Source organism: Oryx dammah, unplaced genomic scaffold (assembly GCF_014754425.2).
Source record: "Oryx dammah isolate SB20612 unplaced genomic scaffold, SCBI_Odam_1.1 HiC_scaffold_23, whole genome shotgun sequence".
Lineage (NCBI taxonomy): Eukaryota > Metazoa > Chordata > Mammalia > Artiodactyla > Bovidae > Oryx > Oryx dammah.
This window is the reverse complement of record NW_024070207.1, coordinates 115,480,007-115,505,178: the sequence shown is the minus strand read 5'-3', so window position 1 is coordinate 115,505,178 and position 25,172 is coordinate 115,480,007. Positions and strand designations below refer to the sequence as shown.

At 39.0% G+C, this 25,172-nt stretch overlaps 1 protein-coding gene across 3 annotated transcripts in view; it reads left to right on the top strand.

The window, feature by feature from the left end:
- PPEF1 (protein phosphatase with EF-hand domain 1) overlaps nucleotides 1-25,172 on the top strand; it is a 155,182-nt gene that overhangs the window by 115,209 nt on the left and 14,801 nt on the right. For all 3 annotated transcript variants that reach the window (XM_040266542.1, XM_040266543.1, XM_040266541.1), the window contains 6 exons: nucleotides 1,399-1,565; nucleotides 4,376-4,412; nucleotides 5,482-5,631; nucleotides 9,582-9,725; nucleotides 21,128-21,313; nucleotides 22,785-22,927. In XM_040266542.1, coding sequence (XP_040122476.1) covers nucleotides 1,399-1,565; nucleotides 4,376-4,412; nucleotides 5,482-5,631; nucleotides 9,582-9,725; nucleotides 21,128-21,313; nucleotides 22,785-22,927 — 827 coding nt within the window. The remainder of the gene's footprint in view (nucleotides 1-1,398; nucleotides 1,566-4,375; nucleotides 4,413-5,481; nucleotides 5,632-9,581; nucleotides 9,726-21,127; nucleotides 21,314-22,784; nucleotides 22,928-25,172) is intronic.

The window sequence follows — 25,172 nt, the reverse complement described above, 5'->3', positions numbered from 1 at the left end:
AACATGGAGGTCATAATAAAATGAATCTCTTAGTTTGTGTGGTGCTTTATTATTTTTACACACTATACTAAAAGCACACTGTAGTTTTTACACACTACAGTCTCATGTGAGTTCCAAAGTAGCCCTGTATGATAAGCATGGAAGTTGTCATTTAACAGATGAGGAAACTAGAGTTCATAATGATCAAATAACTTGCCCAGGGACACATGGGTAATAGTGGAGCTGAATTAGAGAATAAGTCTTCTGGCCTAGAACACCACACCACTGCTTGCTTGCTCTTTTCCAATTGCCTTCAAAACATGTTTTGTTGCATACTGACTTCTGGAATTCCTAAGTTATATGCAACAACTTGTATTTTATTTTTTCAACTATTTTTGTCATATTGATATGAACAATTTAAAATGTATTTAAATACTAGGTGAGTATAAAGTAATAATATTTTCTTACATAATTTGAAACCTAACAAAAGAGAAAATTGAAAATCATTTGAAAAAGATTAACATAACTAGAATATGTAAATTACTTCTTGAAGGTAACTTTTTTGAAAGAGGACATACATTAGAATATATGAGTACTTAAAATTTTCTTTTGGTAATGTATTTTTTAGACATTTGAATTATCTTACTATGCAATAAAAATGCACTCAACCATTTCTCTACCAGGCATGGCATGTTTTATTTTAGAGTTTACTAGTACAGAAGGAAAGGAAAGAATAGCTGCTATAAAGATTAGACCTTTGTCCTAATCCCAGTCCTTTTTTATGCTAACACTATATTTTAAAGGAGTGGTAATCAACATATTAAACAACAGATATGGCTGTGGTTGGTGAGCAGTCTAGAACACATGCCTCCAACACCTGGTGTAATTGTATCAGAGTGGACTGATGGTGTATTAGCTCTGCTCACAGTTGGACAGTACCTTACATTTTCATATCCTATCTCTCATTTTTGATCTGGGATGGAGTTGTTTTTACAAATTGAGAGAATCACAGCCTAGAGAAATTAAACAGAGGGTCCCTTAGAATGAACGACTTCTGGCTCTTACTTAGTTCAGTGTTTTTCCCTCTTCTACCCAAGGAAGAGATGAAAGAATCCATTTTTAATAGGATAATTATCAGATCCTTTCAGAGAAAACTCATAGTAGGATGAGCCACCCCCCTGGAGTCTCCCTGTCCCAAGCTAATTCTTTACTTCAAAAGGTCTCTTGCAGGAGAAGAGTGAAACCTTTCACCCTTGCCCTGGAAGAGTGAAATTGGCTTGAGTGGGTGAGCAGATTTTTCCCAGTGGAAGAATTGACTCAGCCTCTTTTCTCCATATCCATGTGAATGTTAAGTACAAGACCTTATTTTTAAAAGTACATTCTTTTAACTGCTCCTTTTCCCCCCTCTTCCTTCCACAGAATGGTCTCCCCTCAGTGACCAACCCATATGTTTTTAATGGTGATTTTGTAGATCGAGGAAAAAATTCCATGGAGATCCTAATGATCCTGTTTGTGAGTTTTCTTGTGTACCCAAATGACCTGCACTTGAACAGAGGCAACCATGAGGATTTTATGATGAATATGAGGTAACCTAGCCCTGTAGATTTCCTCTTTTGTTTCCTGTTCTGGAAAATGCTACCATGTTTATTTCCTAGCAGAGAGTTAGAGGTGAGTGTAGAGAAGTAGGGATGAGAATCTCAAGGAAGATCTCAGTTCTTACCCCAGTTTACCTCCCTCAATCCTGTACTGTGTGAGTATAAATTGCTCTGAAATTCCCTTCTTATCTTTTCTTCCAATCCTTCCTTCTCCCTTCTATTATGTTCTTCCTCCCATGCCCACCCTTCCCAAGTCAAATTTTGTGCTTTCTAGACGTGTTAAGGCCAGGTTTGGAGGTGGAGTTGTTCTATGAGTAGGTTTAGATGGACTCATTCTCTCAATACTCTTTTGGCTTGGCTCAGAAGTTGTCTCAGAAACTAGTACTGTGTTTTTCACTGATGTATGTATTTTTTTTTATGACATGGTGATTGCTTCTGGCATAGTTGTTCATAAACATATTTGAGAATAGTGGTAACATAGCATTTCAGCTACCTGACTCACTGGAAGTTGGGGGAATAAAGATTGGTTAAGTGGTTTACCAGTTTTTGCCGTGAAAGGCATAGTAAGTGACAAATGTTCTTCTTTCCTCCTCCTCCTCTCCCCTTTCCCTTCCTCCTCCTCTTCCTCTCGTCCTTTTCTTTTCCTTTTGTTTCTTGTTTTATGAAAAAACAGAATCCAGTTTGCACTAGGGAAGGCATGGCATGTTAAATGCTTCAGTCCTGGGCTTTTGAGTGCCTGAATCAAAGCTCAGCAACTGATGAGTTTTCTCTTTGGGGCAGTTTTGGCACTTGGCCTGAAAACAAGAGTTTCAATTCTAACCCTAAGGTATGGAAGAAAATGCTAAATATGAAGGAAAAAAAATCCCAAGGCTATTTTCAGAGGCTATATATATATATAAAACATAACTCAATACATATATGTAATATAGCTCAAAACATTTATTTAGGCATGCCATTTATTCTTCCATTTATTTAGCTCTTCAGTTCTATTTGTTGTTGTTGCTGTTCAGTCGCTTAGTCATCCGACTCTTTGTGACCCCATGAGCTGCAGCATGCCAGGCTTCCCTGTCCTTCACCATTTCCCAGAGTTTGCTCAGACTCATGTCCATTGAGTTGGTGATGCCATCCATCCATCTTATCCTCCATCACCCCCTTCTCCTCCTGCCGTCAGTCTTTCCCAGCATCAGGGACTTTTCCAGTGAGTTACCTCTACGCGTCAGGTGGCCAAAGTGTTGGAGCTTCAGCTTCAGCATCTAGTGCTGAATGGTTACTGAAAGAGACATGGCCCCTGCCCTCCTAGAATTTACATGTAGCAGGGAAGACACAGTTGAGCAGGTTTTTCAAGTGTGATGAATTTGTAAAGAGGGAGATCCAACCTGTCTGAGAGGTGGTTGGAAGGTTCTCCCATAGAAATATGACATTAGCCTGAGACCTGAAGGATGAATTAGGAAACCAAGAGAGGACCATGGCAGGAGTGGATGGGAAAGTGTTCCACAGTGAAGAGACAACTTAGGCAGATTGAGAAAGGACTTTTTAGATTTGAAAGAAATTCAGGATAGGAGAAGCATAAACTGAAGAACAGGATAGTTACCTGATAGGGCTGGAGATGTAAGAAATTATTGTAGAGGAATTTGAGCTTTCTTCTGAGGACAGAAGAAAATCATTGAAGAGTATTATAAAATCTGTGTTGTAAGATGCAGCAGTAAGAGTAGTTTGGTGAGGGGCAAAAATGGATATGGGGATGCCAGTAGGAAATATAAGAGTTGAAGAGATAGATGATGGGTTCTCACTTAGACTGGGAGATGCAGACACAAAGAAGTAGATAGATTCAAGAGGAGTTTAGGCATTGATTTAAGGCTTGGTATTGTGGTATGGAGGACCTGAAAGAAGAGAGAATCAAGATGACCTCCAGGTTCCTAGGTTGAATTTGCAATATCACTGATACTGGGAACATGATAAGAGGAGAAAGGTGGGCTGAGGGAGAATGATGAGTTCAGCTGGGGGTAAGCTGATTTGAGATTTGAAGTGCTGTTGAATAGGCAGGACTGAGTTCATTTCTGGAAACATCATGTTACACTGTAGAAGCTTCACATGACATGATTTGTGTGGAAACCTGAAGTGAGTATGCTGCATTCTGACTTTACTTTGTTGGGTGTTCAAGGTATATATTATTATCTTAAGGCAAGGAAAGTATTGGAAAAAACATCTCATCATTAAATCCCTTTTAGTGACTGGTATTCAGGCATTAAACTTCCTGATACTTTTTATTAAAACCCTCAATACCATTACATGAGCTATGTCAGACAGAGTATTAAGAACCAACTTATTACCTTCTAGGCTTTTCTTTGGCTTTGTTTGGTCTTTTTCCCCTCCTAATCATTCATTTACCATAAGGTATAGGATGTCTGAGAAATTCTATCTAAATGAAAAACATTCTCCCACACACCTTACCTCAGTGGCCACAGCACACATCTCTGAATACTTGCAGTACTTAGACACCGGTGCCTACCACATATTTCTTAAGTTGTCTTGTATTGGTTTCATGAAAATTTATCTTCTTTTCCCAGCTATACTCTAAACTCCTTGAGGGTAGGGATGACATCATCAGCTGCTTTCTTCCTTCCCATAGTGCCTAGCAAAGACTTGAGTAAGTAACAATTCCAACTGAAGTCTAGTTGCTTGAGTTTTTGATACTTGTGATAGTAAGATGTCAAGGACTTGCTTTTTTGCATGACTTGACTCACGCAAGTGGGAGTTATCAACATTCAGTGAAAGAGTTGAAATCCCATTGTTTTTTTCAGGTATGGCTTCACGAAAGAAATTTTACATAAATACAAGGTAAGACTCATCTACTTTTTTTTTTTTTACATCCTCTTTGCTGTTTATGCATACATAAAAGTTTAAAAAAAGAAAAAGCTTCAAGAAAGATGATGGGAAAATTAATCAGAATCCAGGCCAATAAAAGCACAAAAGGAAGCCCTGGCCATGGTGAAGACCTGTTTTTCTTTCTGGACTAAACCAAGCTTTTTCATTGTGACTTCCATGTGAGTTTTAACACAGATACAAACTCTGTTGTTTCAAAGATATCTGGGATTTGTTTTACTCAGGTTTGGTAAAACATGGAAATGGCTGTCATGAAGAGAAAGATTTTTACTCACAATTCCTTAGAAACTGGTCAGTGGAACACCATACCATATGGGACTGCACCTCAGGGTCAGTCAGAGGCAGTGGCAAGAGCCTTTATTGTGGTTTTCTCAGGAAGAAATGGGTGAGGCAGTGTAAGCAGGTTTAGGATTGGCTCGTTTGAGTAATTTCAGCGGGCTCTGGGGTTTACAAGCTGTCCATGGTTGCCTGGTATCTGGCTGGCCCTGGGGTGATTGGAGCAGGAAATAGTGGCCCTGGGTGTGCTGCTAAGATGTGTCCGACTCTTTGTGACCCCATGGACTGTAGCCCACCAGGCTCCTCTGTCCATGGGAGTCTCCAGGCAAGAATACTGGCGTGGGTTGCCATGCCCTCCTCCAGGGGAATCTTCCTGACCCAGGAATGGAACCTCATGCCTCCTTCATTGGCAGGCTGGTTAAATCCGCAAAGGACTAGTTGGGAGGATGGGCTCTGGGTAGGTTGATTTGCATATGAAAGGCACTCTGCTTTACATACAAAAGACAACTCCTTGCTATCTCTAGGAATTAACTAGCCTTGGGAGGGGCAGTCTCTTCCCCTGGGTCAGCAAGTCAAAGTATGAAAAAAAGAGAATTAAAAGATGATTAATGCATGCTTGTTGGTTAGTGTGTCCATCCTGACCTAGTTTGGGTGGCATGAAAACTGTTGGTTTTTGTCCATATGTTGGGACTATTGAGTAAAATTGAACCTATCAGAAAAACAAACTTACTTAAGCTCTTACTTACAGCTGCATGGAAAAAAAATCTTACAAATCTTGGAAGAGGTCTATACCTGGCTCCCAATTGGTACAATCATTGACAATGAAGTTCTGGTCATACATGGAGGGATATCAGAGTCCACAGACTTGAATTTACTCCACCGTATAGAAAGAAACAAAGTAAGAAGCAATGTTTGCATGAATGTTGTCTCAGATTTACAAAGGGATACATAGCTCCTTTCACGTATTGTTTTATATAGATTCATGTTTTAGTGATTGCTGTAACTCTGAAAAATGAGTAAATATTTTAAGAAAATCCATGATTGCCTGATAAAGAACTAAACTGATAACTTCTATATATGGAAAAAATATTTTTAAAAATTCATGGTGAAAGTGGGAAAATATTGGCATTTCATATTAGCTTCAAAAGTGAAAAATCTTGATTTTTGAAAAGTTAAAATTTCTAATTAATTAATGTGGTAAAATATACCAACATAAAGTTTACCACTTTAACCATTTTTAAGTGTGCAGTTCAGTGGCATTAAGTACTTTCACATTATTGTGCAACCGTCACTACTGTCACTACCATCTATTTTTAAAACTTTCCATTTTCTGAAACTGAAACTACCCATTAAACACTAATTCCCAATTCCACCTTCCCCAGCCTTTGGGAGCCACCATTCTGTGTTATACCTCTAAGAATTTGACTCCTCCAGGAGCCTTATAGAAGTAGAATCATACAGCAGTTTGTTTCTGAATTGTTGTGATTTCCAATATGTATTCCAAATGGCTCAGAATTTTTTTTTTTTTTAGCGGGGGGATAGTTTAATATTTTAAACCTGAGTAACCATATTCAATACAGCACAAGCAGAACAGGAATATGTGTTGACCCTCTGAGGAAAGTGGCTGTGTAGGGGCCTGAAGCTCTGAGGCTTAGTGAAAGGCTTCTTTGGTGGGGTTTTGCAGAGTGACTGGAATTGCCTTCTGCCTGTCAAGAACCCAGCCAATGCCCCCAGACTCGGGGAACAGGGGAATCACCTGGGCAGGGCATGACGACCAGTGGCAGCTCTGAGCCCGGTGATCATGTGCGGTCCTAGTGAGAAACCTAAACCCTGCTCCTCAGGACTGTTAATCAAATTCCCGCCAATCTAGGCAAGGGGAATCTAGAACCAGAATTTAATTTGATGTGGACATGTGATTCCTGTTCACCTTGAGTTTTTAGAGTCCTTATACCTTTATATACATATGAATGATTATATTGTCACCAACTCCTTCTCATCCTTCTAATTTCAGCTTAAACATACCCCTCCCCTGGAAAGCCCTCCACAACCTCCAGACTAGATCAGGTCCCCATCCGTTTGCTCTCAAGCCCCTTGTACCTCTCCTTCATAACAGTTACCAAAATTAAATAAGCAATTGTGGTACTATTTGTTTACCATCTTCCCCTGTTTCTCTAGTTCACTGATATAACTCCAGCACCTAAGATGTAGACAGGATTAATGTTTGTTGAATACTTCCTAAGAGAATTAAAGACTGAAATAGGGCAAACCTAAGGTAAAACTGGATAAAAACTTTTTTTTACAACTCCTTTCCTGATTCTGTGCTGATTTTACATACCCCCTCCCAGCCTCACCCAGTGATAACCATACTTCCTGGTTTACACCTGTTGTCCTGGTGTGAGTGTTAATACCACCTCCCTTTACTCTCCAGTTGCGATAAATTGTAAGGCCACCCTAATTTAAGGTACCTTTCTTAGGATCTCAGCAAATAGTCAAGCCAATAAGATGTTTGAATCAACATGAGATAGTAATTGTTAACATAATGAGTGGATATGATTCTAGCCAAGAGCAAGGGAACATGATGTTTTTGTCAGTCAAATATTGGCAAGCACATGGCAGGAATGCGACACTCCACCACCACTGGCCCTGTGACAACAGCACTAATCAGCCGTGGCAGCCACTACTAATTGATCAGATTGAAAACTTTTCCTTTCCTGAGGTTAGCCTGAGAAGCCAGTCCTCTCTCGGGCTTTTTGAGATATTAAGAGCGTTTCTCTGAAATGTCCATTACTATTTCTGTGGAGACCCTAAATTGAGAGCCACCTTAACCTAGTAAACACTGTGAAGCTCTGACATCAGACAGATGTAGCTAACATTACATCTATTACATCCTGCTTCTGCCCCTTCCTGGCTGGGTGACTGGGTAAGGTACCAATGATTTCTAAGCCTCAGTTCCCACATCTATGCACTAAAGCTAAAAAATACCTACCATATTGAATTGCTGGGAAGGTTAAATATAATAACCTAGATGAAAAAGATGGCATAGAGTAAGCTCTGAACATAAAGCTCTCTTCTCCAACTCTGTCCTCTTTTTCATGATACTTAAAACTGAGGTTTAAATTTCAGTCACCAAGAGAGACCCTGGGGAGAAAATTTGAGGCCAGCAATTTTCCCAGGATACCTCACATTTCACCCCCTTCGGGGATCATTGTTCCACCTACTGTTAAGACTGGCTTTAAAGGTAGAAATTTGACTTGTATGTTTTTTGTCTACCCTGCTAGAACGAAGTTGAACTGGTAGCACATGTTATTTGTGTGAAATATAATGAAAGTAGTAGGTTTAAGCCTTTGGAACTCTACCAGATGAGATACAAAAACAGATTTTCAGGTTTTATAACCCCCACTTGCCTTTTTGTTTGGACCTCCAAATGTAGGGGTGAACATGCTTCCTGGTTTACACCTGCTGTATGATTTAGTTGCTCATGGGAGAGGGGTAGAGTTGGGAGAACTCGATGACAACCTCCACTGAAGGTTCATTAAAGGTATTTTGTAAAGTGGGCAGGTTGCAAAGGGAGGGTGGTGAATGCAGAGGGACAGAGAAGGAAGACTGTAATACTTAAGCCTCTGGTTTATTATTCTTCAAACTCCTTGGCAGAAGATATAGGAGGAGATTGCTAGTAGGACCCCCAGGAGAAAATGATGATGTGGCACCCAGCGGGGACTGGGCAAAGTGTCCTGATCCCACATGGCTTTGAAAACAGAAGAGCCACAGTACTTAAGAGACCATGTGGCTTTGTCCTGCCCGATGACCTTATCAGAACTGAATTGTGTGGACCCAAGTCCAGAGTTTCCTCCCAAAATACTCCGCTCTGCCTAAGACCTGGAGACATTTGCTGGACAGGAGACAGGGAGGTAGGCTGTGAGCTCACTAATAATAGCTGAAATTAAATTCCAACCATCTCAATGAGTTAGGACCTCAGAATACGGTTTGCTTTTATTTTTGAAAAATAAAGGTAAGATTTTTCTAGACACCCTAGTTTATAGAAGAAACTTAAGTGCCTACCTCAGAGAATTGTCCATCGCTGAACTAAGGCTTCCAATGTAATAGAACCATTGCTTCAAATTGTTTTGTATAAAGGTATGGTGCTACAAAGAAACAAGTATAAAATTGCAGTCTCAAATTATGTAAGGGAACATAGAATGGATTATAGTAATTGATGTACTGTCAGAAAGACATTTTGTTTCCAAAGAAATACATCACCTTTGTTACTAGGATTAGATGTAATGTTCAGTTGCTGGCAGGTCAGACTGAGAACCTTAAGTTAGAAGGCTTCCGAAGTTTTCAGTTTATGTCCCCTTTGTGAACTTTCTTGGACATAGATATACTTTCTCTCATTTCTCCTGGAAAACACAACAAAAAGAAAAGCAGCCATCCTCTTAAGAGGTGTTTCTGAACTCCAGGCCTATTTGTTCTCTCTTAGCTCTATGTATAGATAAAGGCTCGGAGGGAGACTCATTTTCCCTTAGCATCTTCCATTTCCCATCACAATGCCGAAGAACATGTCTCCACTGACATCTGTGCCTCTGGGGTCTTTTAGAAACTCTAATGGGAAACTTTCCCTGTAAGACAGTGTCTCTAGTTGAAAAATGTGCAAACAGAGCTTAACAGGCCCAGTTTATAGAGATCAGTGCATCAGTAAGATGAAGGAGGTAGGTGAGATGGAACAGGTGATCACGTATTTTCCATTGAGTTGAGGCACAATAATATAGACAAAATAGCAACTAGTGCTGAAGTTTCTACATGCAGCACGCTAAGCAGAGGGTTTGGCTAAAGCGTGAATTTGTTTTGTAGATGAGATCTGTGCTGATGCCACCAATTCCAATGGTTGGAGACCGTGCTGAGAATAAAAATAAATTGGGTACAACCACTGTGGCAGAGGGAAGCAGAACAAATGGATCCTTTTCTGAACAATTAACAAAGCAGGAATGGGAGCAGGTAAGTAATCAGACTGTTCACTAAAGTGGCAGTGAAGATGCAGTGTAGATGATCCCTAATAATATATAAAAAGTGACTTACTTTCTCAGCAGATCATATCCTTTTCTCTAAATCCATTACTATATTTGAACAGCTTAATTGAAATATCATTCAAATACCATATAATTCACTCACTTAAAGTATATAATTCATTGAGTTTGGTATATTCAAAATGTACAACTATCCCCACAATCTAAATTTAGAATATTTTCATCACCTGAAAAAGGAACTTCACATACCTATTACCAGTCATTTCCCATTTTCTTCCCATCCCTGCAGATTAGACCTTTTGGTCTTAGTAGATTTGTCTATTCTGGATGTATTATAGAAAAGGACCCATACAGTGTGTGATCTTTTGTCTCTGGCTCCTTTTACTCAGTCAGAATAAAAGATTAGTGCTTTTGCTTTGAGATTTGGTGTTGTATCTAAGAAGCCATTGCCTAACCCCAAATCATGAAGATTTATTCCTGTGTTTTCCTCTGAAAATTTTATAGTTTCAGCTCTTACCTTTAGGTGTCTGATCCATTTTGAGTTAATTTTTGTGGATAGTGTGAGGTAGGTGTCCAAATTCATTTTATTGCATGTGGATATCCAATTATTCCAGCACCATTTGTTAAAAAGACTTCCTCTCATTGAATTTTCTTGGCACCCTTATGAAAAATCAATTGACCATAAATATGAAGGTTTATATCTAAACTCTTGATTCTATCTGATGATCTATATGTCTATCCTTATGTCAGGATAACACAGTTTTGATCACTATAGCTTTATAGAAAGTTTTGAAACTGTAAAGTGTGAGTTCTCCAGCTTTCTTCTTTTTCAAGATTGTTTTGACTGTTCTGGGTCCCTTGAATTTCCATATGAATTTTAGAATCAGCTTGTCAATCTCTATCAAAAAAAAAGAGCTGGAATTTTGGTAGAGATTTCCTTGAATTTGTGGATCAATTTACATACTATTGCAATCTTAACAATATTGTATCTTTAATTCCATGAATGTGTGAAGTCTTTCCATTTGTTTAGATCTTTCATTTCAACAGTGCTTTGTAATCACATACATGGAAACACTTGTTAAAGTTATTCCTAATTTATTCCCAAATACTTTTGACACTATATTAAGTAGAATTGTTTTCTTAATTACATTTTGAATTGTTCATTGCTGGTATATATTGACTTTTATATACTGATCTCATGTTGTCAACCTTGATAAACTTGTTTATTCTGTTTTTAGTGGATTCCCTGGGACTTTGTATTAAATATAAACAAGAACATGCTTCTTTCCAATCTGGCTGCCTTTTATTTCTTTTTCTCGCTTCATTGTCCTGTCTAGAACCTCTAGTACAGTGCTGAAAAATAGAAGTGGTCAGAGTAGACATCCTTGTCTAATTCCTAATATTAAGGGGAAGCATTCAATCTTTCCCATTAAGTATATTAGTTGTTTATGTTATCTATCCCTCATCAGATTGAGGAATTTCTCTTCTGTGCCTACTTTCTTGGGTGTTTTTTACCATGAAAGAGTGTTGGACTTTGTCAAATGCATTCCTATATCTGTTAGGATGATCATGTATTATTTGTTCTTTATTCTACTAATGTGGTGTATTACATTGATTGATTTCAGATGTTAAGCCAATCTTACATTTCTGGGATAAATCCCACTTGGTCATGGCATAGAATCCATTTTATCTGTTGTTGGCTTCATTTTGCTACTTTTTGAGGATTTTTATATTTATATTCATAAAGGATATTAGTCTATAGTTTTCTTTCTTGTGATGTCTTTGGTATTATTGTAAAATCGACCTCATAGGATGAGATAGGAAGTATTATCTCCTCTATCTATGTTTTTGGAGGAATTTGTGTGAAGGATTGATATTAATTCTTCAAATGTGTAGTAGAATTCATCAGTGAAGCCATCTGAGCCTGGGCTTTTTTCTTTGTAGGCAGTTTTAAAACGACTAATTCAGTCTTCTTTCTTGCTATAGTTCTATTCAGATTTTTTACTTTTTGAGTAGTTGTATCTTGGTATCAGCAGTGGCCACAGGACTGGAAAAGGTCAGTTTTCATTCCAATCCCAAAGAAAAGCAATGCCAGAGAATGCTCAAATTACCGCACAATTGCACTCATCTCACACGCTAGTAAAGTAATGCTCAAAATTCTCCAAGCCAGGCTTCAACAATACGTGAATCGTTAACTCCCAGATGTTCAAGCTGGTTTTAGAAAAGGCAGGGGAACCAGAGATCAAATTGCCAACATCCACTGGATCATGGAAAAAGCAAGAGAGTTCCAGAAAAACATCTATTTCTGCTTTGTTGACTATGCCAAAGTCTTTGACTGTGTGAAGTGAAGTGAAGTCACTCAGTCGTGTCCGACTCTTTGTGACGCCATGGACTAGTAGCCTACCAGGCTCCTCCCTCCATGGGATTCTCCAAGCAAGAGTACTGGAGTGGGTTGTCATTTCCTTCTCCAGGGGATCTTCCCAACTGTGTGGATCACAATAAACTGTGGAAAATTCTGAGACAGATGGGAATACCAGACCACCTGACCTGCCTCTTGAGAAACCTATATGCAGGTCAGGAAGCAACAGTTAGAACTGGACATGGAACAACAGAGTGGTTCCAGATAGGAAAAGGAGTATGTCAAGGCTGTATATTGTCCTCCTGCTTATTTAACTTACATGCAGAGTACATCATGAGAAACGCTGGGCTGGAAGAAGCACAAGCTAGAATCAAGATTGCTGGGAGAAATATCAATAACCTCAGATATGCAGATGACACCACCCTTATGGCAGAAAGTGAAGAGGAACTAAAAAGCCTCTTGATGAAAGTGAAAGAGGAGAGTGAAAAAGTTGGCTTAAAGCTCAACATTCAGAAAACGAAGATCATGGCATCTGGTCCCATCACTTCATGGGAACTAGATGGGGAAACAGTGGAAACAGTGTCAGACTTTATTTTTTTGAGCTCCAAAATCACTGCAGATGGTGACTGCAGCCATGAAATTAAAAGATGCTTACTCCTTGGAAGAAAAGTTATGATCAACCTAGATAGCATATTCAAAAGCCGAGACATTACTTTGCCAACAAAGGTCCGTCTAGTCAAGGCTATGGTTTTTCCAGTAGTCATGTATGGATGTGAGAGTTGGACTGAGAAGAAAGCTGAGCGCCGAAGAATTGATGCTTTTGAACTGTGGTGTTGGAGAAGACTCTTGAGAGTCCCTTGGACTGCAAGGAGATCCAATCAGTCATTCTGAAAGAAATCAGCCCTGGGATTTCTTTGGAGGGAATGATGCTGAAGCTGAAACTCCAGTACTTTGGCCACCTGATGTGAAGAGTTGACTCGTTGGAAAAGACTCTGATGCTGGGAGGGATTGGGGGCAGGAGGAGAAGAGGACGACTGAGGATGAGATGGCTGGATGGCATCACTGACTCGATGGATGTGAGTCTGAACTCCGGGAGTTGGTGATGGACAGGGAGGCCTTGCGTGCTGCGATTCATGGGGTCGCAAAGAGTCGGATACTACTGAGTGACTGATCTGACTGATCTTGGTATCCTTGATAGTTTGTGTCTTTCTTGAAACTTGTCCATTCATCTAGTTTATCTAATTTCTTGGCCTCAAATTGATTGTAACATATATATGAAATATATTTGTTAAAAATATATATTTTGAAATTTCTTCGTAAACGATGCCTCCCCTTTCATTTCTGATTTTAGTAATCTGAGTCTCTTTTTGCTTGGTCAATCTCACTAAGATTTTCAGTTTTATTGGTCTCTTCAAGGAATCAGTTTTTTTTTTTTTTTTTTTTTACTTTTCTCTATTGTTTTCTGTTCTCTCCATTTATTTCTGCTTTAGTCTTTATTTTTTCCTTGCCTTCTGATTTAGATTTATTTTGGTCTTCTTTTTCTAGTTTCCTAAGGTGAAAGTAAGTGTCATTCATTTGAACTCTTTATCCTTTGCCAATGAAGCTATAGATTTCCCTGTGAGTACTGCTTTAGCTCCATCTTGTGAATTTTGCTATGTTGTGCTTTTGTTTTCAGTCATCTCAGAGAATTTTCTAATTACTTTTCTTTAACATATATGTCATTTAGGAATATGTTGTTTAATTTCTGCATATTTGTGAATTTCTCATATTTCCTTCTCTTAATTATTTCTACTTGAATTTGTGGTTGAAGGACATACTTAGCATGACTGAATTCCTTTTAAAACTTATTGAGGCTTTTTTTTTTTTTTTAATGCTCAGCATATGGTCTGTCTTGAAAAATGCTGTGTGCTCTTGAGAAGAAAATGTGTTCTGTTCTTATTCAGTGAAGTGTTTTATATATATGTATAATAATTGGTTTGAAATACTTGTCTGCTAGTTCAGTTCAGTCGCTCAGTTGTGTTCAACTCTTTGCGACCCCATGGACTGCAGCACGCCAGGCCTCCCTGTCCATCACCACTGATGGACTCAAACTTATTTCCATTGAGTCGGTGATGCCATCCAACCATCTCACCCTCTGTCATCCCCTTCTCCTCCTGCCTTCAATCATTCCCAGTATCAGGGTCTTTTCAAATGAGTCAGTTCTTCACATCAGGTGGCCAGAATATTGGAGTTTCAGCTTCAGCATCAGTCCTTCCAATGAACACCCAGGACTGATCTCCTTTAGGATGGTCTGGTTAGATCTCCTTGCAGTCCAAGGGACTCTCAAGAGTCTTCTCCAACACCACAGTTCAAAAGCATCAATTTTTCAGTGTTCAGCTTTCTTTATAGTCCAACTCTCACATCCATACATGACCACTGGACAAACCATAGATTTGACTAGACTGACCTTTGTTGAATAAGTAATGTCTCTGCTTTTTAACATATTGACTAGGTTGGTCATAACTTTTCTTCCAAGGAGTAAGCATCTTTTAATTTCATGGATGCAGTCACCATCTGCAGTGATTTTGGAGCCCAAGAAAATAGTCTCTCACTGTTTCCACTGTTTCCCCATCTATTTCCCATGAAGTGATGGAACCAGATGCCATGATCTTAGTTTTCTGAGTGTTGAGCTTTAAGCCAACTTTTTCGCTCTAGTCTTTCACTTTCATCAAGAGGCTCTTTAGTTCTTCTTTGCTTTCTGCCATAAGGGTGGTATCATCTGCATATTTGAGGTTATTGATATTTCTCCCATCAATCTTGATTCCAGCTTGTGCTTCATCCAGCCCAGCTTTTCTCATGATGTACTGTGCATGTAAGTTAAATAAGCAGGGTGACAGTATACAGCGTTGATGTACTCCTTTCCCTATTTGGAACCAGTGTGTTGTTCCATGTCCAGTTCTAACTGTTGCTTCCTGACCTGCTTACAGATTTCTCAAGAGGCAGGTCAGGTGGTCTGGTATTCCCATCTCTTGAAGAATTTTGCGCAGTTTATTGTCTACTCCTAATCCTCATAGGCTTATTGTCTGCTTAGTTTTCCCTGTGAAATTTTTTTCTTGCATGTCTTGTAATTTTTTGTTGAAAACTGGATATTTTAGGCAATATAGTAACTTTCTGTGGGGTTGCACAGAGTCAGACATGACTGAAGAGACTTGGCAGCAGCAGCAGTAACTTTAATTACTCCCGTGCTCCTCTGGGGCTTGTTGCTACTTTTTTTTGTTTGTTTGTTTTTTTGCTCATTTATTTGTTTACTGGTTTGTCTGGACTACTTTGGTGAAGTCTCTTCCATTTCAGTGTGTAGCTTCTGATGTCATGCGTCACGAGGTCCTGCCTTGGGCATGTACACAGTTTCCCTGACTACCATGGATGGTTGTAGAGTTAGCTAGGCTCTCTTCAACTATCTTTTCCCCTGATTTCTCCTTTAAGCTTTGGTCCATCTGCCTCTTTTTGTATCAGACCCAGTATTAGCCTTCACTAATTGCTAGCCGATTGTGCTATTGTTTTTAATAATGCCCTGGGGCTCACAAAATAGCTCCACAATCTGATTACATTAAAATTGAACTCCTTTGCAGGAAAGAGAGTGTTGACAATCATCAAGCCTTATTCTGGCCCTCAGAAGGTTCTTTCTCATCTGTTCCTTTCCCTGATTCTATCAATTAAACGTCTAGCTGATGTCTTCTTGCTACTAGTATTATGAAACTGCTAGACTGAAGTGACTTAGCAGCAGCAGCAGTAGCCTTCTAATTGCTTACCTCCAAGAAGTCTTCATTTCTTGATTCTGTACCCTTATACCTTGATTGCTAAAAAGGTTGACCTAAAATGTGATTTCTGAAAATGTGATTTCTAGAAAATGTAAAACACAGTCTAATCAATAAGGAGAAGGAGAAAAGGGAGGATAGAAGGGGAGAGGGAAGAGATGGTAAGGGAGAAATAGAATTCATCACTGACTTGTGCATCCAAAATATTTAAAAGTCAAACCAAGTATAAGAGGCATCCTACAGCAAGTAGGAAAGGATGCCTCCTTAAATTTTGATATCCATAATCCAAAGAACAAAGGTTATGGTGAATAAAAAGGATGATGCCAAAAAGATTGGAGTTGCACAAGAAGAAAATCATGGCATCTGAAAGTCTGGATGAGTTAGAATTATAGAGGGATGGAGCCTTAAGAAGTGGGAGGGAGGAAACTGGTGGCCATTATTCTATAATAGAACCTCTCCTCATTCCAACAACGTAGATGAGGAGTCTTACAGACTCAGTGTACATGACTGGAACTGACACAGGGTAAAATTGACCAGGATTTCATTCCGAATATTTTAATAATTTCAATTGTACCTTTAATTTTTTTTCCTCATTTGTTGGTATGTCATGGTCATGCACACTTAGATAGAGTTGACATTTTCAGATTAAAAACACAATTGCTTTATTTCTTAATATCTATGAGCCATATTGCAATAAAGGTCATAGGCTGTTTGTTCCATAATTATGGAAGTGCATGATTCCTGGCAGAGGACTATGATGTAAGTTTCATCTTATATTCCCTGAGCTGTGGGGGGAATGTGTGTACTTAGAGCTGTGTCATCATATAGAAACAAGCATAACCTCTTTAGGACAGATGTGTAAGAAGGAGGAGGCCAGAAAGGTTTAAAAAATAATTTTAATTATTTATATCCTGAGTGACTCCTTTCTCTTAATTTGCTTAACAAGTATTTGTTGAGTACCTACTATTTGTCAGGGACTGTTCTAAGCCTTTGAGAAAGTAATTGAACTCAAATCTATTCCCTCATGGAGTTCACTTTCTAGGCGTAGGAGCTAAATAACATAAATATATGTGTATATATGAAGTCATGTTATTTATATTACATATATAATTATATACTAGTAAGTAGGTTAAGTGAGATGTTCTGTGGAAAAAATTAAAACTAGAACAAGGTTAGGAGAAACCATGAACTTGAGGTGTAGGGGACAGGGTTGTAATTTTAAATAGTTGCAATTTAAATTTTGTAGTCACTTGGCTAGTCACTGAATGATAGAGCAGGATTTGATCCCAGGCCTGAGTTTAATGCCCATGCTCTTTTTCTGAAGGGAAAGATGACAAGAGTGGTAGGAGGTCTCAGGAAAGAAATGAACTACTCTAGTCTCCCCTTATTCAACAAGGTGATGGGTAGACAGGAGTAGGCCTCTGACGACATATAGGTACCTGCTGGAAGGTTGCAATGAGCACAGCTATTAAAATGACATGTTCAAAAGCTGGAAGGAAGACACATAACTAACGGAACATACAGAAGTGTATCTACAGTATTAGTGTCTTAGAAGAGAAGCATTTCAATATATCTTTCAGAGCTAGTATCTCTCCCCAAAGCATACTTTTGAAAACAGGATTACTTAAAACTGTAGACAGGCATGGGACACTTCTTGCAGGATTTATTTTGGATTTAAGAGGTTTAAAGGCTGAGACACAAATAGAGTTTTGTTGACCAGGTCATATAAAAGTTGTCATTCAGTAAAATCTTTCCAATTTTTAGTTTGAAAATTTTCAGGAAGAAATGTTGTAAATACTCTTTCATGCCCTCACCACCCCAAAGGCCCTTGCATTTCAGAGGAGAGGATGTTGTTGAGAAGAGAGAGGAATTTGTTTCACCAGCAAAGCGCCCTTTACAGCATTCTTTGTGAGCCTCAGAGTTAGATCTATATTGTGGTCACGGAGTGGGTAAACCTAGTCAAGTGGATAAATTCTTGACAAAGAACAGAATTGCAGAACTCATTGAATGGATGATTCTGAAGAAGCTCACTTTTATAAAATTAATACCCCTTATGACCCTTTATGATTTTGAACCAAAGAAAAGTGAATGTTACCTCTATTTTCCTCATTTCGTTGAGGAGTTAGCTAAGGCCCGAGTAGGTTCCCAGGTGACACCTGAAGAGCTTTTCATGGCCAGTGCTTATTCTAGTTCAACAGAGTTCCAGCATATGTACATTTAATTTATGTAGATTTCAACTATATGCATCTGGCAAAAAGAAAAAAGTGTAAAATTTTAGTTTCATATAATTCATCATATATTGTACATTATCACAGATATAAAATGTTCACACATCCCTATGTTTGTATAAGGTTTCGTATACAAAATCATGTATAATGTGCTTTAAGAGTCATTTAGAATATTTTCCTGGGGTAATTTTGGCTGCAAATGGCTTGCATCTCAGGTAGGAATTTAGAAGTTAATTCTCTCCTTATAAGATGCACCTCCTTGTGTTCCATGTTTTCACTTTCATTTTATTAAAGGTTAAATCATGTCTCCAAAACAGGAATTCATGGTGTAAAATTCAGGTATGACTCAATTTCAAAGGCAAATGTTATTTTTTTTATGAACACCAGCAAAATAAATGGATTTCATTGTATTTATTTGTAGGGTAGGGTTCTGCCTGTGTGAGAATTTGATGGGGGAGAAAGGAGAATCCTGATACTACTACTATTCTTTATGTGGTTTTAATTCTCACTGAAATCAGTCATCAAAAAATCAGTCATCTTCAAGTGTTTGGGATATGCCCGGTGCAGGGTTTCTCCAGTTCTGACGAGATACTTAGCATTCTAGAGCAGTTTTTCTTTTCTCTCCACCTCGCTGTCTTTCCCCTTACTTATTTCTAGCTCCCCTTCAATACCAAACCTGTAAATGGGTCAGGTTTAGTGGGACAGCCATTTCGGGTATTTTTTTTCTTTTTTAAGATTGCTTAATTTATTTTAATTGGAGGATAATTACTTTATATATTGTGATGTTTTTTGCTATACATCGACATGAATCAGCCATGGGTGTACATGTGTCCCCCATACTGAACATCCATCCCACCTCCCTCCCCACCCCATCCCTCTGGGTTGTCCCAGAGCACTGACTTCAAGTGCCCTGCTTCATGCATCAAACTTGCACTGGTCATCTATTTTGCAAATGGTAGTATACATGTTTCAGTGCTATTCTCTCAAATCATCCCACCCTGGCCTTCTCCCACATAGTCCAAAAGTCTGTTCTTGACTTCTGTGGTTTTTTTGCTGCCTTGCATATAGGATCATCGTTACTGTCTTTCTAAATTCCATATATATATGTGTTAATATATAGTATTTGTGTTTCTCTTTATGACTTACTTCACTTTGTATAATAGGCTCCAGTTTCATCCACCTCATTAGAACTGACTTAAATGTGTTCCATTGTGTGTATGTACCACAACTTCCTTACCATTTGTCTGCTGATGGACATCTAGGTTGCTTCCATGTCCTGGCTATTGTAAACAGTGCTGCGATGAACATTGGGGTACACGTGTCTCTTTCAATTCTGGTTTTCTTGGTGTGTATGGCCAGCAGTGGGATTGCTGGGTCGTATGGCAGTTCTATTTCCAGTTTTTTTAAGGAATCTCCACACTGTTCTCCATAGTGTCCGTACCAGTTTGCATTCCCACCAACAATGTAAGAGGGTTCCTTTTCTCCACACCCTCTCCAGCATTTATTGTTTGTAGACTTTTTGATGGCAGCCATCCTGACTGGTGTAAGATGGTCTTCTTTTTAAGATCTGACTTGGATTCACTGGAATAACCGCACAACGTAAAATACACATGCTTCTTCATGCCCTCCAAGGAAACGTGTGGAAAATACAGTCTATTTGACTATGAAACATTAGAGGAAAAAAAAGTCTGTTAGAACTTTGCAATACTTTACAAGTCATCTGGCCCAAACCTCTGATTTTAAAGAAAATGAGACCCAGAGATTTTTCTCAAGGTTGCATCAGTCAGTTTCAGTCACCCAATTGTGTCCGACTCTTTGCAACCCCATGGACTGCAGCATACCAGGATTCCCTGTCCTTCACCAACTCCTGGAGATTGCTCAAACTCATGTCCATCGAGTTGGTGATGCCATCCAACCATCTCATCCTCTGTGGTCCCCTTCTCCTCCTGCCTTCAGTCTCTTCCAGCATCAGGGTCTTTTCCAGTGAGTCAGTTCTTCGCATCAGGTGGCCAAAGTATTGGAGTTTCAGCTTCAGTGTCAGTCCTTTCAAAGAATATTCAGGACTGATTTCCTTTAAGATTGACTGGTTTGATCTCCAAGGTTGCATAGCTTTAGCTCTAAAGCTAGTTTTTCACACTACTGCTGAGGCTCCCATAGGAGATGTTTAAATAAAGAAATGTCTTATATAGATTAGAGGTACAAACAGGGAGCCCCCAAATTTTATGAAAAATTCTTAGAAACTTGGGTCTTCAGTCCTGAGTATCATGCAGCCTGCATTTCAACTCCAAAAGGAAATATTATACTAGTAACATACTTGTGGATTCAAGAGAACACATTGTGGAAACCAGTCAGTAGCTAAATATACTGCTGAAGCTGAGAATGAACTCATCAAGGGGCGGGTAGGGCAAAAAGTGAAGGCGATGCTTTAGAAGCTATTCTTGGATGAACAGTTGACTATATCTGTGGTGGGGAAAGGCCTTCTCATGCAGTTTATTCAGCAAGACAAAAACCAGGGCCAAAACCATAGCTGGGAGACCTAGCATACCTGTTTGAACATATTGAAAACACCAAATAAATGTGTGTTCATTGTGGGGAGTGACTTTCTCCTTTGACATTGGCAGTGAAGTTCTTTTTAAGAGAAAAGAGCTTGTAGATTCAGCAATTGTGAAATAATGGAGATAGAATTTTAAAAATGTAGATTTTTAAAAAGCCCAAAGCCTGATTCTTCGTGATTACTAAACATTGGTGTGTTTGGTTACTGGGGATGAGTAGAATGGAATTGTGGTGGCTATGGGCATTGAAATTATTTTGGAAAAGATTCATGGAGGAGATGAGTATGAAACAGTTTTGAAAGAGGATTAGAGTTAGGAAATGGTGAGAAATAGTGAGACTTTGTGATAATGTGGGTTGATGTTTCTGGAAAAGAAGTTGAACTGTAGAAAGATAAACTCTCACTTGTCAGTGACAGCCTAATCTGGTTTGTTGTTCCAAGGTTATCGATATCCTTTGGAGTGATCCCAGAGGCAAAAGAGGCTGCTACCCAAACACGAACCGAGGAGGGGGCTGCTACTTTGGACCAGACATTACCTCCAAGATTCTTAATAAATACCAGTTGAAGATGCTTGTTAGATCTCATGAATGTAAGCCTGAAGGGTATGAAATCTGCCATGATGGGAAGGTAAGCTAACAGTGTGGGTGACCGCCTCACCAACATCCCTCCCTCGAGGCCTAGTCTTTCTTTACAGGACGTCTGACTTCAAGGCCATGGGAAGATGTCTTCCCTAGTCCCAGAACAGAACTCCATGCTTTGGTAGACAAGGACAGGAGACTGTCAGGTTCACAGAGGTTGTTTGAAGGAGCCTCATTGTCCCTTACCCCAAGAGATACTTGGTTTATTTTTCCGATCTTCCTAATCACAGCGATAGGAACGGACACAGGACCCTAAGTACACACACACAAAGGCTTTGTTTTATGCTGATCTCAGAGCAAGCCTCCAGTAGTGGGGTGAAGAGTGTATATATCCTCCCAGAACACAGAAAAGTGACCGTGAATCTACTTTGCTCTCTTTTACCTTTTGTACTTGCCTGTGCAGAGCAGAGCCACAAAACACACTGCCCTTCTATTCACTGACTAGGGGAGCTCTACCAAGTCCCTCACTGTGGGCAGTTTGGCAGCAACCACTGAAATGGAGTGTGTTCTGCTTCTTCAGTGGTTTCTGATAGGCTAGAGAGGTGAGGTCTGAGGAGCTGGTTTCCAGTCCCAAGTTGTCCTGCAATGCCCCCCGTTCTCTTAGTGAACAGCAGTAGTTAAAAAGAAATACCAAATTTTATGGCCTTTCCTTCTATTTCAACACTTTCACTTTTCTTAACTCTCTTAATTCATTGCAGTCTCATCCTTTGCAAGATGGTAAGGCAAGTATTCTTTAGGGTTTATTTGTAATAATAAAAAAAAACAAAACAGAAAAAAGCAGTGGCTTGTCTGAAGTGACATGTACATTCGGGCAGGACTAGGTCTAAATCAGCTTTCCTGTCACTAACAAGTATTATGCTCCAAGACTCCCCATCTTCCACCACACCCCAAGACTGGTTCCTTCCCAACAGAGTGGTCTTGGTCCCTTATCTAGCCACTATTTCTCTGACCTTGAAGCACTGGTTTGATGGGGCCCTTGAGCCCTGTAAATCAGTCAGCTACAGACAAAAGAAAAGGACTGTGATATTACACAAGTTTTATTTTGAATGCTCAAATATCAGAAGGAAAGAAAAATAAAAGCTTTACCCTGCTGGAAAATTGGAATTTACAAAACTGAGCAATAAGGAACTGAAATTGAACACAAGATTGCAAGGCCATGCACTGTGGGGATGAGTGGCTAGAAGTTAGTACTCATGGGGACAGTGATTTATTTATTTATTTTTTATTTTTATTTTACTTTACAATTCTGTATTGGTTTTGCCATACATTGGGACAGTGATTTAAAAACCTTACTTCTCTTCAGTGGAATCACAGGAAATCCCATTAGACTTTGATAATTTGTACGAATTTTGAACTTTGTATAATTTTTGGTTTTTAAGAATTAAGCTGTTTCTGACTTTATTGAAGGACCTTTTGAGAACTAACTGTATGTGAACCTGACATTCTTTTTCTTTAACCAGGTTATTACTGTATTTTCTGCGTCTAATTATTACGAAGAAGGTAGCAATCGAGGAGCTTACATCAGAATGAGTTCTGGTACGACCCCTCGATTTTTCCAGTACCAAATAACTAAGGCAACGTGCCTCAGGCCTCTTTACCAAAGGTGTGTATACTCTAAGGAGCTTTCTGAGCTCTGGTAATGGTGACCACGTAGAACCAGTCCAGAGTGCCTAAGAGCAGCCTTGGGATTGAAGAAACTTACCTGTTACTCATTAGTATAAACAAAATGAAATAATTCCAGAAACCAAGTGGTGAATGTGCTCTTATTTGAAACCAAGAACAGTAGTTCTAAAGCAGTCAGCATCCATGAACAGTCCCTAGTTGAATGTAAAGAAAAGAAGGTCTCTGTACCTACCCAGTCCTATAAGCTCTCGCCTTTTCTGCCCCCAAACACAACCCAGTTGGCTCTGGCCTCTTTGTCCCTTCTCTACCCAGAAGTGTATATGATGGAGTTGAGTGTGTCTCCCTGTGTGATGGCATGCATACCTTACCTTTATTTCCCCCTTTGGCATTATCTTTTTAATATTTTTGTATTCTAAAACAAATATATTTGTTGTTAAGTGTGATAAAACAAAGTTGTTATAAAGAAAATGTTAGTGATCTCTCCCAGTACTTCTCAGTAATTTTTTTCCACAGAGGCAGCTGAAATTAATAGCCTGGAGGGGACCCTTCCACCCTCTTCTCCTTGCTCCTACAAAAATATTCAAGCAATTTCTCATTCGTTGAACTTAAGTGTTGAGCACCTACTATGTGTCAGACACTGTTCTAGGCACAGGTGATACTGAAATAAACAAAATAGGCAAAAGTCTTTTTCATCATCAAAGCATATCCCAGTGGAAGGAGAAAGGCAGTAAACAACATACATATATATTTTTTTAAACAAAGATAGAATCACACTGCACAGTCTATTCTACAACTGACTCTTTCCCTAAAGATTGTATTGTGAACATCACTCCAAGTTCATACATGTAGACCTAACTCATTCTTTGTAGTTGATGCATAATATTCTATACTATATATATGCCATAACAATTATGGATAGCTAAATCGTATTCAATTGATGGCCATCCAGATTGGTTTCAGGGTGTTGTACTTAAAAGGAGTACTGTAACAAACATTCCTCTATGTGTATATGTGTACATACATATATACACATATTCATAAGTTTTTAGTGCTTGTTTTAAACATAAAATTTAAAAATGTGGGATTTATATGTTTGAAATTTTGCTAGGTACTCCAAAAAAGTTGTCACAGTTAACAATCTGGAAAACAGCATATTAATTTCTCCACATCCTCATTAATCTCCAATTTTATTACCCTTCTTCATTTTTGACAAACTGATGGATAAAAATGGTAAATCTAATTGTTTTAATTAGCATTTTTTATACAGCTGAGTTTATCCATCTTGATTTTGGACATTGTGTTTTCTTTTTTTTGAATTTCCTGTTTATCATATTCCCCCATTTTACATTGGACCATTTGTCATTTTCTGATCTATTTTTAGGAATTTTTTGCATTTGAGGGATGGAGGACTTTTACAGCCATGTTGCATATATTTTGTTGATATCTTGATATTGCTTTAATTCTATGAAATCACATTTTTATGATTTCATTTTAACTTTTGGATTTTCACCTGTGGTAGAAAAATGTCTCCATATTAATTTTATATTCAGTTCAGTTCATTCAGTCTGTCCGACTCTTTGTAACCCCATGAACCGCAGCATGCCAGGCCTCCCTGTCTATCACCAACTCCTGGAGTTCACCCAAACCCATGTCCATCGAGTTGGTGATGCCATCCAGCCATCTCATCCTCGGTCGTCCCCTTCTCCTCCTGCCTTCAATCTTTCCCAGCATCAGGGTCTTTTCCAGTGGGTCAGCTCTTTGCATGAGGTGGCCAAAGTATTGGAGTTTCAGCTTCAGCATCAGTCCTTCCAATGAACACCCAGGACTGATCTCCTTTAGGATGGACTGGTTGGATCTCCTTGCAGTCCAAGGGGCTCTCAGGAGTCTTCTCCAACACCATAGTTCAAAAGCATCAATTCTTCAGCGCTCAGCCTTTTTCACAGTCCAACTCTCATATCCATACATGACCACTGGAAAAACCATAGCCTTGACCAGCAGGACCTTAGTCGGCAAAGTAATGTCTCTGCTTTTGAATATACTATCTAGGTTGGTCATAACTTTTCTTCCAAGGAGTAAGCGTCTTTTAATTTCATGGCTGCAATCACCATCTGCAGTGATTTTGGAGCTCAAAAAAATAAAGTCTGACACTGTTTCCACTGTTTCCCCATCTATTTCCCATGAAGTGATGGGACCAGATGCCATGATCTTCGTTTTCTGAATGTTGT